Raw genomic sequence first — 16,076 nt, 5'->3', positions numbered from 1 at the left:
ACAGTGTTGCTGCCAATATCATTTCTCGAGGCAAGTGCCTGCGTTGTTGAATAATGGAGCCAGGAAAATATCTTCACTGCGTCAATACGTGATGATATGTGTGATAGTTAATGCTGACACTGATACAAATAATAAGTGTTTGTTCTTTGGATAAAACAGGCGAGTCTCTTTTTTTAGTAAATGAGCCTTGAAAGACGTTGGTGCCTTCCAAGTCAAACATTTAGATTTAGTAACCCTGGAGGCCGCAGAAATGTTTGCGTAACATTTTTTGTTTGATGCCATCTGTGTCCATATTTATGAGTTGAAAGAGGAGCAGCCGCATAAGCAGTGAGGCTGCAGTAATGACCGAGGCTGTGGGCATCCTAATGAACGAGTATATGTTCACAGAGTCGACACTTAGCTGACGGTCACCACAGCATGAACGTGTTAATCTGTAGCCTCCTGCACCAAAACCCCTAATATGAACATAATGGCCTCATTCAGTCAGCTACGGTTTGGCCCCTCATGGACCATTAGGCCTGTCAGGCATTCAGACCCAAACCATACCAAGCACAGATGATTATTCCCTGTTGCTTCTTCCTCTGAAACAGAGGATGACAGCTGCCAAAGAGGCAAAAATAAAGCCATGGGCATGCATTTTCTTTGAAACTCTTTTTCTTTATCTCTGTCTGGGGAGTAAACTCAGGAGGAGGAAGTCACTAGCTCACAACAAATACCCTTCACTTCCCTCCGTGTGATCAGAAGATACTTCAATCAATTCAAATCAAATTTGCTCCAATTTTAAAAGCTCAGATGAAGTTCAAAGATCGTGAAAAAACAGATGCCTGCTGCGCAAAAAAAGCGACGCTGTGCACACGGACCAGAGCGTGCCGAGTTAACACCAACCTGTTCTTATTACCGAGGTAATGGACTAAGCTGACCTGGCAGCCATCTTGTTTAGAGACATCTGCTGAGGAATCCTTTGATGTGCCCGAGCAGTGATGGCAGCCCCCCCCCATCCCATGCGCCCCACTGTTTCTTTCTTCCTGCACATTGTGCCTCCGAAATATCAAAGGCTCCTTTCGCTCCCTCCCTCTGCACCATCAACCTAATGAAATTAACTGAATGTGTGACGAGCTGCAGCCGTCGCATCCTGGAGGAGTCCGAACAATGCTCGGGACGCGGGGATGAGAAGGTTAGAGGAAGAGGGAAGACGGTTAGAACGAGTGGTGAAAAAGGGAAGAAGAGTTTGTTCATTGCACCAATCTCACAATCAGCACAATCATTAGCAACTCAAAAGATCTAAAACTACCATTACTGTTAGTCGACTGGGCAGCAGAGGGATCTTGAGGCTAGGCCCTGCTGTGAGAAAGAGCTGCTGAGTCGGGGTCCTGGTCCTAAGCTAAAAAAGAAAGTAACGGTCTGATGACCAATCTGGGGAGGCAGCTGCGTAGCCGGAGGATGAGAGGATTAGAACGTGTCAGCCTTAATAATCTAGACATCCTGGATGAAGATGACAGGGTTGGAAAGGAAGAAGACGATAGATAGCAAATGAGGAGGGATCAGCAGAGTGTAAGTAGAGGTCCAAGGATTACGGGATGGAGGTCACGGAAAGCTCTCGCTCTCACAGACGGGAGCATACATGTAGAAATCTCTTTCTCAGAGACGGACATGAGACTTCACTTGACAGCCCTTGAAAAATGAAAATATTATAAAATGTGAAGCACCACTGGTGATGGATTTCTGTTTTAAGCATTCATATAATATATGAGGCTTGAAAGATCATGAATTATAAGGCAAAATAGGAGATCATAAGGGCTTCTATTTTAAGAAGCTGAGGGCTTTTATGTCCCTTAGCAGAAGCCGAAAGCTTCATTATTGAATAATAAAGACCATAAGACCAGAATAAATGCATTCATTGGGGGAGTGACAGTGGTGGAAAGCATCACTACCATCACTCGAATGGGAGCAGAGTGAACATGTATTAGAAAAGACAGCATCCATTCAAATCAGTCTCGAGAACAGATGAGAGTATAGCTGGAACTCTAAATCAAGTCAGAAGAATGATCCGAAAAACCATCTTCCGATCATAACTAATGCTCACCTCAGTGAGTTTGTTTGGATTAAACACATTTCTACATTGATTTTCATCAACATTTTAGCTACAGTACAAGAAGTTCATGGGACGTTTTGGGGTCATGTGACAGAGTGTCAAAACACATTTTGTTGAAGCAACCACAGTGGATTTTCTTTGGTAGCTTGGGGGTGGGATAACAAGCTGCAAACACAACACAACATTGGCATTTTATCATCATCCTGTAGAGATGTTATGACAAACGTGTTGGCAGCAAACAGCTGCCAAGTGACACGTCCAGCAGAAACGAGTTGTGAACGCAGCGACATCAGCATTCATTTTGAGACGTCCACCTGGTCAAAGAAAAGAAGAATATTTTGTTGTTTTTATTTTTATTTCTTATGTCCACCAAGGTAAACATCTGGCTCTCTAGCTGCTCCACTGTGTTCACCAGCTACATGCTAACTTTGTCTGACAGCTGTTTGATGCTGGGCAGGTGGCCTAGAGACAGCTTTAAGAGCGTTTTTTGTGGGCGGCTGCAGCTGAAAACCAGGTTGATGAGAGCCGTGAGAGTGAACCTGTACAGTAAAGTAGTGGGCTGTCAAACCAGAACAATGAGCTGACAGATGATAAGCTATGTAGAGCTGAAGGACACTACAGAGTCAGGTGATAAATCTCTAGAAGCTCACCACTACAGTGAGCCCTTTTACATCACGCATACACAGTCATTGGACCCATTGTTAGGATTTGGTGGCATCTAGCAGCGTAGTTACAGATGGAACCAACCCAATACCCCTCCGCTCACTCCTCCCTCTCCAAGACTGCGGTAACGTGAGCCAGCGAGAGTAAAACCATGGTAATGGTTTGCCTTGCTCAGAGGCCATCCCGACCATAATTACTTTACTCTGCTTCAAGAGCAACGGAAGTCCGATGGCGTCTGGCGGTGCAGTGGTTTTGTGCACTCTGCGGTTTACGCTAACGCAGTGAAGTGTGTCGGAGAACTACGGTGGCCTTCAGGTCATGTAGTAATGCAAATGGCTCTCAATAGAGCCAGTGTTTGGTTTGTCCACTCTGGGCTACAGTAGAAACATGTCAGTGATACACAGCAGGCTCCGTGAAGAGGACCTACTTCCTATGTAAATATGAATGGCTTATTCTAAGATAACTAAAACACAAGGTGGTTATACACTGATGAAAACACATGAATATATATGTTCCATATCTGCTGAAAGATCTGCCTACATGCTACATACTACCCCTTGAACATAAAACATTGATTAGGTTATTACTTTAACAAAACACTACCTCCATACAACACATCAACTGACAGCCTTAAGTGTCAATTGTTAACACAAATCAGGGGCAAAAATGTGAAAAATTGTTAAATTTGATCTTTTCAAGTACCTAAAATTGAATATAATTTCTGCAAATAGGGAATCAATAGAGACACAATATCCTCGAATCCTGCTTGCTGAACATAAAACATTAAACGCTGAGAGCGCCTTGAGAAATCTTCTGTATTTACGCTGCGGCACACACCACACCAATCCCGGAGCTCTCCAGTTAAGTTGCTCCATTTCCTGTGTGACAACAGATAAATGGGTTCCTATTGAGGGCCGAGATGGGACACGGGGCAAGTGGCACGGCTCTCCGCCGCCTGTGGAGCGGCCCGGCTGACAGATGGTTTATTTCCATTTGCTGAGGATGCTGATAGGCTCTCTGGGCCGTGGCAAAATGGGAAATACTATTCATACAGGCATATCAGCCCCAGACACTCGGCTGAGTAATGCAGACATGTCAACTGAGCTGTCGTCAAAGAGAAAGAGAGACCGATAGACAGGGAGGGACACAGAGAGAGACGGCGAGCCAAAGGACACAAATACTCAGGGGAACAGTGCATGAAATTCATAGCTAGATACATAAATATTTGATTGTGAGATTATACTTTACATCTATATGTCCACTTAACTGGGCTGTGTTTAAGTGGTGGACGGCTGAAAGGCAATGATTGAATCAGATAATGAGTGCTTGCTGTGGGGCGTGCGAGTGGCATTTGATTGCTTTCTGCGAGAGAGACGAATTATGTAAAATGTTTAGAGATGCACCTGAAATATGACTGTAAGTGGTTATAGGTATCGTCAATTATTAAATGAGCTGGAATGATATGTATCGGGCTGAAATATTTGTGTTGGTGCATGTGTGCTGCTGCTCCCATGACAAGCCATAGAGCAGCGTGAGTGTGTGTGTGTGTGTGTGTGTGTGTGTGTTAAATTCAGGCAATAATCATGAAGGCTATTAGCTGATAAAAGCAGTATCAATCACAGCCTATCTACCTCTGCACGTCTCTTCTGTCTTCTCTGATCAATGTTTTTTGAGACATGGAAAGGACACATACATACCCACATAGATTCATACCCACATAGATACATACATTAGAGAAATGAACTTGATTTTAAAATATATTTATTCATTACAACTAACATCATGAAGTCATTCTTTGACTTTGAACAATGATGGAACTGTACCTGAGTGACTCATCTTCTGGGGTGTCTTCTTAGCAACACAAGCATAAAAAACAAAAACTGCTCCTGAATATTCTGTAGTATTGTTACTTACATCTTGCTTACATCTTGTATTGTTACTTACATCTTGCTTACATCTTGTATTGTTACTTACATCTTGCTTACATCTTGTATTGTTACTTACATCTTGCTTACATCTTGTATTGTTAATTACATCTTGCTTACATCTTGTATTGTTACTTACATCTTGCAAAAGAGATTTTTGATCTCAATGGGACTACCTGGTTAAATAAAGGTTTTGTTTTTTTTTCAAACGTATTCGGTTCGTCATGCATACCGAACCGTGAGCCTCCAACCGAACGGTTCAATACGAATACGCGTATCGTTACACCCCTAACATACATACATAGATATACACATAGATACATACATACATAGATACATACATACATAGATACATACATAGATAGATACATACATAGATACATACCCACATAGATAACGTCCTTGTACATGTATCTGACACTTAAAGCAATGTATGAAGGGGAGGCAGGATAAAGGGGTGACAACCTGCTAACAACCTGCTAACAAAACAGTATTTGACTACATATAGAACACTGGGATTCACCCGTTTCATTATATTTATGAATCATCAATAATTTCATTGTTTGGCACGATAATAAAGAACATAATGGTTCCTCTTGAAACAGTCGCCCTCAAATCACCCTGTGGATGTTTGAAATGAAGTTAGAAACAAGCCGAGGCGCCCCATTATAAGCCTTGGAAAGAGACGTTTCATTATGCCAAACCATTTCCACTAACAAACCTTAATATCCTCTAATGACGCTCTGGGTACCCTAATGGACAGGAACTAACAGGAAAACTGGAAAGACGGGACCCGCTAAAACTTCATCACCAGTTCTGGCTATTTCATCTTTAAAGACAAAATTTCAAATGGGCCATTGGTTTGTAATGGGGTCAATCATGCAAATGAGGAGATTTATACTCAATGTCGGCCTTCATAGGACGGTGGCATCTGGGCAGCAGATTGTGGCAATGAACGAATGAGAGGCACTGTGTCTTTAACAAATCAGATGGTCAATATCAACAGCATCATCAACTTTTCTTATCAATGAATAGATTCGTTGACAGAAAATGATTTTCAAAAATTTCAATTATCAGATTATTGTAGAATTTGTCTTAATTTAGGGATATACTGCTTTTCTCCATTTTTGTATAGTTTTTAGTTGAATATTTATATCTTCAATATTGAATATCGAGTTTTGGACTGTTGGTCGGACAAAATTAAACATTATAAAATGTGGCATTTAAAAAAAACTAAAATATTTCTTTAGTATTTCATTGTCGCAATGAGTAATTGATAAACTCTTTCTTTTTTTATTATTAATTAAAATATAATCGTTGCAGCCCTAATGCTGTACCTCCCACCCCTTGCTTAGCTTGTTAGCATTAAAAGTCCATCAACTCTGTACACTTTAAAATATATATTTAAGTGTGGACATGACCAACACCGGATACTTTCTTCACTGATGTAGAAAAACTCGTTTCAATGTCTGAATCTAAGATGAAGGGAGGAGAAAATCATTTGAATTTGCCGTTATGTCTTCCTCCTCCAACGTGTCCCTGCCTTTCTCTGTGCTCCCTCTGCTTTTAAGAGTAGCCTCATTACTTTCACTTGTTCATTCCACTGCGTCAGTAATTCATCAGGGGTAACGTTTTCACCATCAAAGCTGTGAAATGATCTGAACTTCAATCTGTGCACTGAAGTTCTCATGCAAACGCATGATGTTGATGCCGTGCCCATCTGCCTCATTAGCAATTCCAGTCCATCCCAAACATTATGTGTGTGTGTGTGTGTGTGTGTGTGTGTGTGTGTGTGTGTGTGTGTGTGTGTCGCGAATCCACTGCTGGCCAGAATTAGTGTCCTGGCGATGAAGCAGACTGTGAGGGATTGCTCCCTCTCTGTGCCCCTCCCTCGCACCCCTACACTGCCCAATTACAAGACTTGTGTTTGATTTTCGTCCAGGCAATGTTTCTCGGTTCTACAGAAACCTCCACCGCTGGCCTCGCGGTCGCCTTGCAGTCCCTCTGCCCACTCATACCCTCCAATTAAGCCGCTTTCTAGTTTAAAGACACAGCAATCCCACAATGCCATGATGTACAACAGAGGATCCTCCCCCCCACACACACACACACACACAAACTGGGGTTTCCACAGCTGAAGCTGTACGTCCACGTCGCACGACCCCACACACACAATAACGAGTTTCTCCACTGCTGCTGGCTGTCTGACTTCGACACCAGCGGTTTTCTTCTACAGGTCCCGCTGTTTTTATTTGTTTTGCCAATATTAGCATGCACATACATTAAAAGGTATCACGTGCTTATGCATGAGTTACAGTACACACACACACATGCTCAGGGCCAAGTACACACTTGACGGCAAAGCGCATACTGCATAACAACTACCATCAAGATGAAAGAAGAAGAAAACTTTTTCAGTTGGCTGGTGGTTACCTAGGCAATTAAAGATGGAGCTGAGAGGATTGTTTAGCCTTCCTCGGAGAGACGGAGAGAGTGCCGAGGTAGCGCGTGAGCTTGAAAAGAAGGCAACGTGACTTCTCTCTTCGCTTTGTGAAATGCAAATGATTTATCCACCAGGGAAAGTCCCCAACTTAAATACCTTAAATACATGCGATGAATCTACCACATCAGTGATTCACCTGCAGAAACAAGTGAACGGCAGAAGAGAAGCAGCCCTGCTGTATCGTGTTTGTCATGTTTAACCTCAGTAGAAAGGGTTCATATTTAACAAATATATGGAACATTTCCAACAGACCAGACTGTAACCATGGTAATCCACATCACCTACTCGGTTATTTTTCTCTCCTGAGCCAATGGAAAACAGCTTGATATAATGGGATGTAACCAGGCTCTGACACACACACACACACACACACACACACCTGATTGTCGTGTTACACAGCCGAGCGGGTATCACGGTGCTGAGGCCGGTCTCAACCGCACACCAGCACAAATAGGTATATGAGTGAGAGCAAATCAATACGGGGCTTTTCATTATGGTTCCATCTCCCGGTACAGGTGGGTTCACAGTAATGTCAGATGAAGTGGAAATTGGAAGACTCATCAAGGACTTCGGTCACTTCAATAAGGAGCCGCAGGAAGCCGAGGATGTGTCACCGGTGCGCAGCGTGAGCCGTCAGCTCCACTGGACTGGTTTTGATTTACTTTATCTGCTGTGTGCAGATTCACACACGGAGCTGCACCTGAACCGAACGGATTCCTCTTGATAAGAAGCTGCGCGCATTCAGGGACAGCTCACATCTTTAAGACCAGCAGATAAAGTGTTGAATTGTCAGTTTATAGTGCTGTAACATATGCAATGCATTCGAAAGAGTTGTGTTTTGATGTTGTAATCTACTTTAGCTGTTTTGAGCTGCATGTTGACGATTATATTTCTGCCTCCTCTTTCATGGATTTCTGAGTACTAGAAGGGAAATTGGTGAACTTGGAGAAAAAGGCCTTAAAGGACTTAAACTTGACGCCAAAGGTTTCTGTTTAACACTGATATTATTGTGACCCATTGGCTCCGCAATAACAACTAGCCCAGGTTTAAAGACTGATGAAGGTCGTCAGATGTAGATAGAGCAGCTACACCGTGGTCCGAGAAAATACTACACTTACATGTGCAGCTGCTGTCTGTTGGCACATTACTCTCAATACTTTAAAATACCTTGCCTTTGTTTGTGGGCCATGCTATGAGCAATAATACACTGAGGGTGTCCTGCAATATGATGAAGATGGACTACAATGAACTCGAAAGTAAATTGCTCTTTAATTATTCAGGTATTCAATTATGTGTTGATGATACAAGATCATTTAAGAGCTACTTTTCTTTCTGCTATTTTATTTGAAGATTATATACGTACTTTTACAATTATATGTAAACCCACTGCACCAGAGCACTATTACAACAGGTTAGTTTGTAAAGTCATCTGCTGTTTTTACCATTTGCTTATTCCTTTGCTTCTTCTCTTTTTCACTGTAAAAGGATATTACATACATGTCTTTTCGATTATTAATGAATATATTCTTTATCAAAATTGTCATGTTTCATACCATATAACTGTCTTGTATTCATTATTCTGCCTTTATGAAGAGTCTCACTCTATTCTTATGTGTTTAACTGTTGAAACAGTTTGACCTGTGTGGTTGTCTCATACAGTAATGATGCAGAAACAACCACGGCGTTCCAGTACATTGTTCTAAAAGAGAGAGAGATGACGTTGGTTCCTGTGTTCAGCTTGGTTGAGCTTCTTCTGGCATGATTAATCACTTTCTTTCCCTTCCACTGACCTCCATAAAACCAGCCATCTATTTCTCTCCGAGACCATCCATCCATTTGAAATCTTTTACCTCAGAAACCCTTTAGCGCCCATATGCTTCCACCGCTGGTTTTATAGCGATGCACAGAACTAACGTAGTCAACGTATTTATGTGTTCCAGATGAAAGGCAGTGATCCTGCTTTCTGTCTTTGAGTCTAAAATGCAATTAAACTACATTCCTAAAATGACATTGTGCATAAAAGACTTTAAAAAGGGAAAGTATGACTAATGGAGGTCTCTCAAACATGTTTTTTTTTGTGTGTGCATGAGCCCCCCTGCTTTTCATCAGAACAGTGTGAGTCAAGCTTTGGGGAAGCAGAGCCCTTCACTGCTGATTATACACTCTCCTGCTTTTTAATTGACAAAACAAATGAATGAATACCCGCCCATTATGTCTGGTCACCCACTTCTGATGGTAACCATACTCTAATTAGCAAGAAAACCAATTAATCTGCCCCATCGTTACGTAAGCCATTGTAGCCATGTTTCATTCATATCTACCTTTATTCAATTCAATTAAGTATACGTAATTAGAATCTACATTTGGATTTCAGGAGCCATTTGTACGGTTGGTACACTGATGAAAAATAGCTCTGACTCATAAGCAGGTGTTTCTTGTGGCCATGGTATCGGGCTAGAAATAGAGCAAAAAAATTTAGCTAGAATAGCTAGAGCATCTAATACAGGAAAAACTGTAATGCAGTGGACAGCATTGTCCTGCTACACCATTAAACTGGGTTGATCTTGATGACATTTTATTATTTTTTAAGAATAATAAAAACTAAATTATGTTGCTAAAATATGAATATGATGGGCATAACTGTGAGTACTGTGAGTTTCATAAAAACAATTACCAAATGAAATAAAAACATCAAATAAATTACAATTAAATGTATAAAATAAGAGCGGTGGGAGTTGTAACAATGCCTTTAAATGCACACATTCATCTTAGAAAGATGCATCTTACGCATATGTACACATTATTACTAACACACTATGGTTCAGACAATTTTCTGGTTGACACAGCAATGAGATTATTGAACTTGACCTACACAGTGCTGTACTGCAGGCTACAACAGGCCTATGTGTCTGGCTACTCATGTGGAGATGATACACTTTAGCGCTAAGCTACTGAAAATGCATTTTTTTTGTGTGCAGCCAGAGAGCTACCTTCCCAAGTAACAAGTGCCTGTGGTTCTGTATTAGCCAGCAATCTCTATCACTTACAGCGCATTTCTGCTCTCTCTCTCTCTCCATATTCACAGTAGATAAGTCGCAGAGCGGGTAGACGGAGAATAATGACGTTGAGCAGGCACAACAACTGCCTCCCTAGGAGACGGCCCCGGGGAGCATTTTGCAGTATTATGCAGTCAGCCCAAACTAAAATATCATTACAACCATATTCACAGCCTTGACCAAGAGTAGACTGACTGGAGAGAGGCGATGGATGGATGAAGAGATGAGTGAATGGATGAAGGCATGGATGGATGGATGGGTGGAGGGATGAGTGAATGGATGGAGGAGTGGATGGATGGATGAAGAGATGAGTGAATGGATGAAGGCATGGATGGGTGGAGGGATAGATGGATGAGTGAATGGATGGATAAGTGGATGGATGTATGGGTGGATGAGTGGATGGATGGAGGAGTTGATGGATGGATGGATGAGTGGGTGGATGGAGGAGTGGATGATGGATGGATGGTTGGATAGAGGGATGAGTGGATGGATTGAGGAGTGGATGGATTGATGGGTGGAGGGATGGATGGATGAGTGAATGGATGGATGGGTGGGTGGATGAGTGAATGGATGGATAAGTGGATGGATGTATGGGTGGATGAGTGGATGGATGGAGGAGTTGATGGATGGATGGATGAGTGGGTGGATGGAGGAGTGGATGATGGATGGATGGTTGGATAGAGGGATGAGTGGATGGATTGAGGAGTGGATGGATGGATGGGTGGAGGGATAGATGGATGAGTGAATGGAGGGATGGATGGATGGATGAGTGAATGGATGGATTGCTCGTTGTTTATTTGACCAGCAATACAAAACCCCAAAACATTCTGTTAACTGTCATACAAAACAAACAAAAACACACATAATTTACCTGATGAGAGGTTGGAACTAGACTAAATGACTAAAACAATAGATACAGATTATTTATCTAGATGGATGAATGGATCAGTGATTATGTAGATGGAATGACGCCATGGTTTAATGTATTGAACACAAACTTCTCCAAATTCAGCTTGGTTCGACATCATGCACTTCACAGATGTTAACATTCATTGCATTTACCTGCAGGACAGTAACACTGAGGCCATTGCCTTCATGTTTCTTACTCCGGTACGAAATCCAGTCCTAAATACATAAACGAGCAATGTAAAGCTCCCAATGGGGCTTAAACACTACTGACACTGATTAAACACAAATCTGACAGCAAGCGAAGGGAAAGTTATTAAACAGTGGGACAAAGAAAAAAAAACATCTGATCACAAGCAGTCAAGTCTTTTGTATTTAAGGTCATAATCTATTTTTTTTTATTAAATTTGTATATTATGTATGGTTGGGATCTTGTCAGCAATAGCCATTCCATGTGTTAATAACATTGTTAGTGGCGGAGTCCTCCATTCCCGCGTCATATTCAAATTGCTTTCAAACGCACGAGGGATTCACAGGAAATGAGGTGTGTATGTAATCCAGATTTACCGCTTGCAATTTCATCTCACTGATATCGGCCTCACTGTTCACCCTTCCAACGCCGTATCAGAGCTGTGTAAAGTAGCTGCTAATGCAAACCGGACATTTCCTACCGTTGCTGCTTCACATTAAAAGTGGTCAACTGGCGAAACACAGGTGCCTTTTTATTGTGAAACAATCACAGGAAACGCAATGCATTCGTTATATTTAACGTGATCTTTAATCTAAAGAGGCGTCTATAAAATGAGGGTTTGGGCTTTTTTTTTGTCGGTTTGGAATATTCTAGCGATTAGCCACAGTACGCTGCTAGAGGAGGAGCTGCAGGTGGACGGTGTTCTCTGCTGTTAGAAAACTACTCGTTCCAAGTGCAGCATGGAATCTTCTTGACCGACTTCTTTATCTAAGTTTGTTTGGCTGCACTGAAGTTGCTATAACCAGCACTTGCTATTACCACAGTAACATTAGGTGTCGCCAAATAAATCAGGAATTAACTTTTACGAATTACAACTTTTATTTTTCCTTGCAACTGTAATGTCTCCTCACTTACTGTATATAAATGTTTTAGTCTCACTACCCTTCACAGTTTAAATGTACGTTTCTATTTACATATAGTAATATGCATTTTTGTTTGCGTATAGCAGATGTTGATGGTACATGATATTTTTATCTGTACTATACATTTGTTCTTGTACTTATACTACTGTGACAGTTCCCTTTCTCTGCATGGGATCAATAAAACGTAATCGAATCCAACAGAGGCAATAATCTTTGAAATGTTTTCTAAATAAGACTCCAGACTGTGATCTATGTGGAGTAAGCCGGCTATCAGCAGCTCGGCTGACCTGCTGAGCCAGAGGCCGTCCAGGCAGAACTCATGAGCAATACTCAATTATGCACACGTTACGAAAAACTACTCACTCATTAAACTGGAGCGAATGAACTGAACTGACACGGTAATGAGCAACTGAATACATGAATGAAAAACTGCAGACAGCGACAAACATTTGGAGAAGTAGCATGAAACCACTTCAGCTTGCTAACAAGAACCCAGAACAGCTCCTCTTAATGCTGCGTTATGTACAATGAGTGCTCCGACTGTCCGGGCAAACGCTGTTGACACTATAGCTCATTGCAACGACGACAGGATCAAAATGTACACGATTCAGAAGATGTAGCAAATTTGTTACGATATGAAAATACAAAAAAATGCTCCTCTCCACATTTAAACACCAAAAGAAAGAGAGAACCTATGACTCTCTCATCACAATCTGACCTAAAAAAAAAAACGAGCCGCAACATCCATCATTCTAGACCTGTCAAGGAAACAACTCTTCACTTTAGGTGTCCATCATCCTGCATCACAACACCTTTCAGACAGTAACAGCTTCCCGGCTTGTGCTTGTAAGAAACAAGACATCAAAACCCCATCTGAGCAGCAAATGGTTCACGAAAACTTCGCCTTCCCTTCAACTCGTGATTGCAACCCACGTCCTTGCACCGCTGGCTAATCTGCAGATAATTAACAATATGGTGGGAGAACAACATGACAACAATATGTAAATCTGGCCTTGACTCAACATGAATCCGCTTCTTGCCTTACAACCTTTTTATGGCCCTTTCTTCTTTGCGTGCTCGTAAAAAAAAATAAAATAAAAAAAAGGTGCGCAGTGCGAAAACACACCTCTACAAACACGCACAAACATCTCCACCCTGAATGCTGTGTGTAACTCTCTGCTTTCCTCTCCCGGGCTGTGACCCAGCCGTGTAATGAAGGCTATAAATCAGCACCGTGGACAGCGCTAGGCAGCCCTCAGCTCCAGGATGTACACACTACAGGAGTCAGGCGCGGGGGTGAGTGGGGGAGCCGCTTTTCAGCACCGGGGGAGAGCGGACAGCGACAGCCTCTGACATTCCTACTGTAAAGAGGCGAGAAGCCTGCACAGTACTGATGACTAAACAGAGTTATTCAGGTTGTTGCACAGCTAGCTTAGCAGGCCTGTGATTCAGATGAAAGGGATGAGGGGGATAGATGTGTGTGTGTGTGTGTGTGTGTGTGTGTGTGTGAATGAGGTCCTATCCTGAGAGATGCTGCTACTGCAGAGTGACAAAAAGAGAGAGGTATGGAGAGAGTGACAAGAGGAACAGAGAGACGTGTTGGAAGCGGGAAGAGGTGGTGGTGGTGGTGAGCACTTATCCGGCTCTCTTGAGGGTCCCAACACGGCCCTTTGTTACTTGCAAAGGTTACATCTATGGAAAAGATAAAAAGGGACAGCGTGACGAATGAAAGAGTCATAGACATAAAGGAGGAGAGGCGATGAGCTACGACCACACACACACAGATAGCGTGTGTCTCAGTATGTACATGCGTGCTGACTTTAAAACTCCATTCTGCGCACGCATGGATGCACACACGTATATGTCAATTGGGACGGTAAGTTCGACAGCGCTAACAGGTAGAAGCTCATCCAGAGACAGTATTCTACGTAATCTTGTTAGCTGAATGCTTCCGCATGCTCAGTTGCGTGGCTTTATGGCATGCTCGGTAACCTGCCCCTGATGGTTTCAATTCGTCGTAGTTATAATTGGGGTCATGCTTCAACCCTGTCGCCGACGTCTTACAACCGCTGTCCGTGCTCTTAGCGCTCCATTGTAATACCCCCCCCCACACACACACACACACACACACAGACAAAAAAAAAGAGATGCCCGCATTAAGTTAAATATTCATGTTCCCAGCACTGGTCTATTTTTATCATTAAGCCCTCACAGGTAGGAGAAGCAGCATAGTGATTGTTCTCTCATCCGCAACCTGTCTCTCCAGTGCATCCCTGAGAGTCCTAACAGCATGGAGATTTGTACCATAGCGCAGAACGGGAGACATGAAAGAGTGAGAGAAAAGCTGAGACGAATGTAGAGAGAGGGAAGAAAACGAGGGCAGTGAACGAGAGAGTGAGAGAGAAAGAGAGAGAGATGTGTGTAGAGCAACAACAATCCTCAACATATAGCAGAGAGGAAAATAAAATACTGCTGGTGTGCAGCGCCTGAAGATTTATCCTCGGTTCAAAGGAGCTGATGGGTTTTAGAAAGGTTGCCAAACCAAACATATATGTGGGACTTTAACGGCATTCATGACCTCATGAATAATGTTCCAAAAATGTGCAGTGCCTCTCCCTTGCACTTAAAAGAACAGGTTAGATTTCCATCTGGGCCTGAGAAGGTATGCGCTCTCTGGTGAACAGCCGGTATACTGTAAGAGCACTCCCGACACAGCTCTGCACAAACCAGCAACCTACAGGTTTTCTCCAGAAAGCCTGCAGAGACGGAGGACTGGGCTGATGATGGGGATTGGATGGAGGGCTGATTTTGACAGCTGGGGGCGATGGGATTAACAGCAATGGTGGCTCGGCATCTGTAATTCTGAGTGGCTAGTGTGTGTGTGTGTGTGTGTGTGTGTGTGTGTGTGTGTGTGTGTGTGTGTGTGTGTGTGTGTGTGTGTGTGAGAGCATACACATGCCCATACTGCCTGTCCACCGAGTGCCATATGTGGTGGGAACATTTATGTTTACCGGGAAGAAGAAATGAACCATCGGACGGCAGCGCAGGAAAACGTTCCGTATTGTGCGGGCACGTATGCATATTTCATTGTATGTCTCTGTTTGTGTGTGCGTGTATTCGTGTGTGTGTGTGTGTGTGTGTGTGTGTGTGCTGGGCAAAGCTGTAATACCTTTACATTAACCATCCACCGTATGGAGTGAGCCCATTACTATTCTTGTCACAACAGCCTTGCAGTAGGAGCAGCAGCAGAGGAAGCAAGCAGGCAGACCACTGTACAGTGCTGTAACACACACACACACACACACACACACACACACACACACACACACACACACTTGCTCACTCCCATCAGTGTAAACCCAAATTGTGCACAGTGTGTGTGCTTTACGAGGCATTTCATGTGCTACATTTATTCATTCTCCCTCTGTGCGTGAGCAGATGTACAGTATCTATGTGCCTTGTGTTGCCATATGAATGCCCCTGTTTCTGCATATCTGCTCATATATGCACGTGACTGCGTGACACATCCCATCACTCACCCTGGCTTTGCGCTCCCCCGTCTCCCTCCTCTGTGTCGGTCAGGTTGTTAAGCATCCCGGCTCCTCCACGGTACTCTTCTTCTACTGCGGAGCGTGTCACCGATCGAGCTCTCGGCGGCTCTCCCTGCCCACTGTGATACGGCCGCAGAAATCACGGGGAAGCAGCGTAGAAAATATGCCAGCCGGATCCTCCTCGCTCCGCGCTGCCCGTAGGATGCACCAAGAGAGGCAGCAGAAGAGAGAGAAGGATTTTTTTTCCCCTCCCTCTGTAGATCCTCC

General features: G+C 43.1%; 1 protein-coding gene across 1 annotated transcript in view; it reads right to left on the bottom strand.

The window, feature by feature from the left end:
* The window catches only part of slc12a5a (solute carrier family 12 member 5a), a gene marked incomplete at its 5' end in the record, with an annotated part of 87,731 nt that extends 71,879 nt beyond the window's left edge, over positions 1–15,852 (bottom strand). The window contains one exon of the mRNA XM_079297159.1: positions 15,794–15,852. Within this exon, the coding sequence (XP_079153285.1) occupies positions 15,794–15,852 (59 nt within the window). The remainder of the gene's footprint in view (positions 1–15,793) is intronic.
* Positions 15,853–16,076: the final 224 nt, after the last annotated feature.

Source organism: Melanostigma gelatinosum, assembly GCF_949748355.1.
Source record: "Melanostigma gelatinosum genome assembly, chromosome: 3".
NCBI classification, from domain to species: domain Eukaryota; kingdom Metazoa; phylum Chordata; class Actinopteri; order Perciformes; family Zoarcidae; genus Melanostigma; species Melanostigma gelatinosum.
This window is presented reverse-complemented; position numbering and strand designations above follow the sequence as displayed.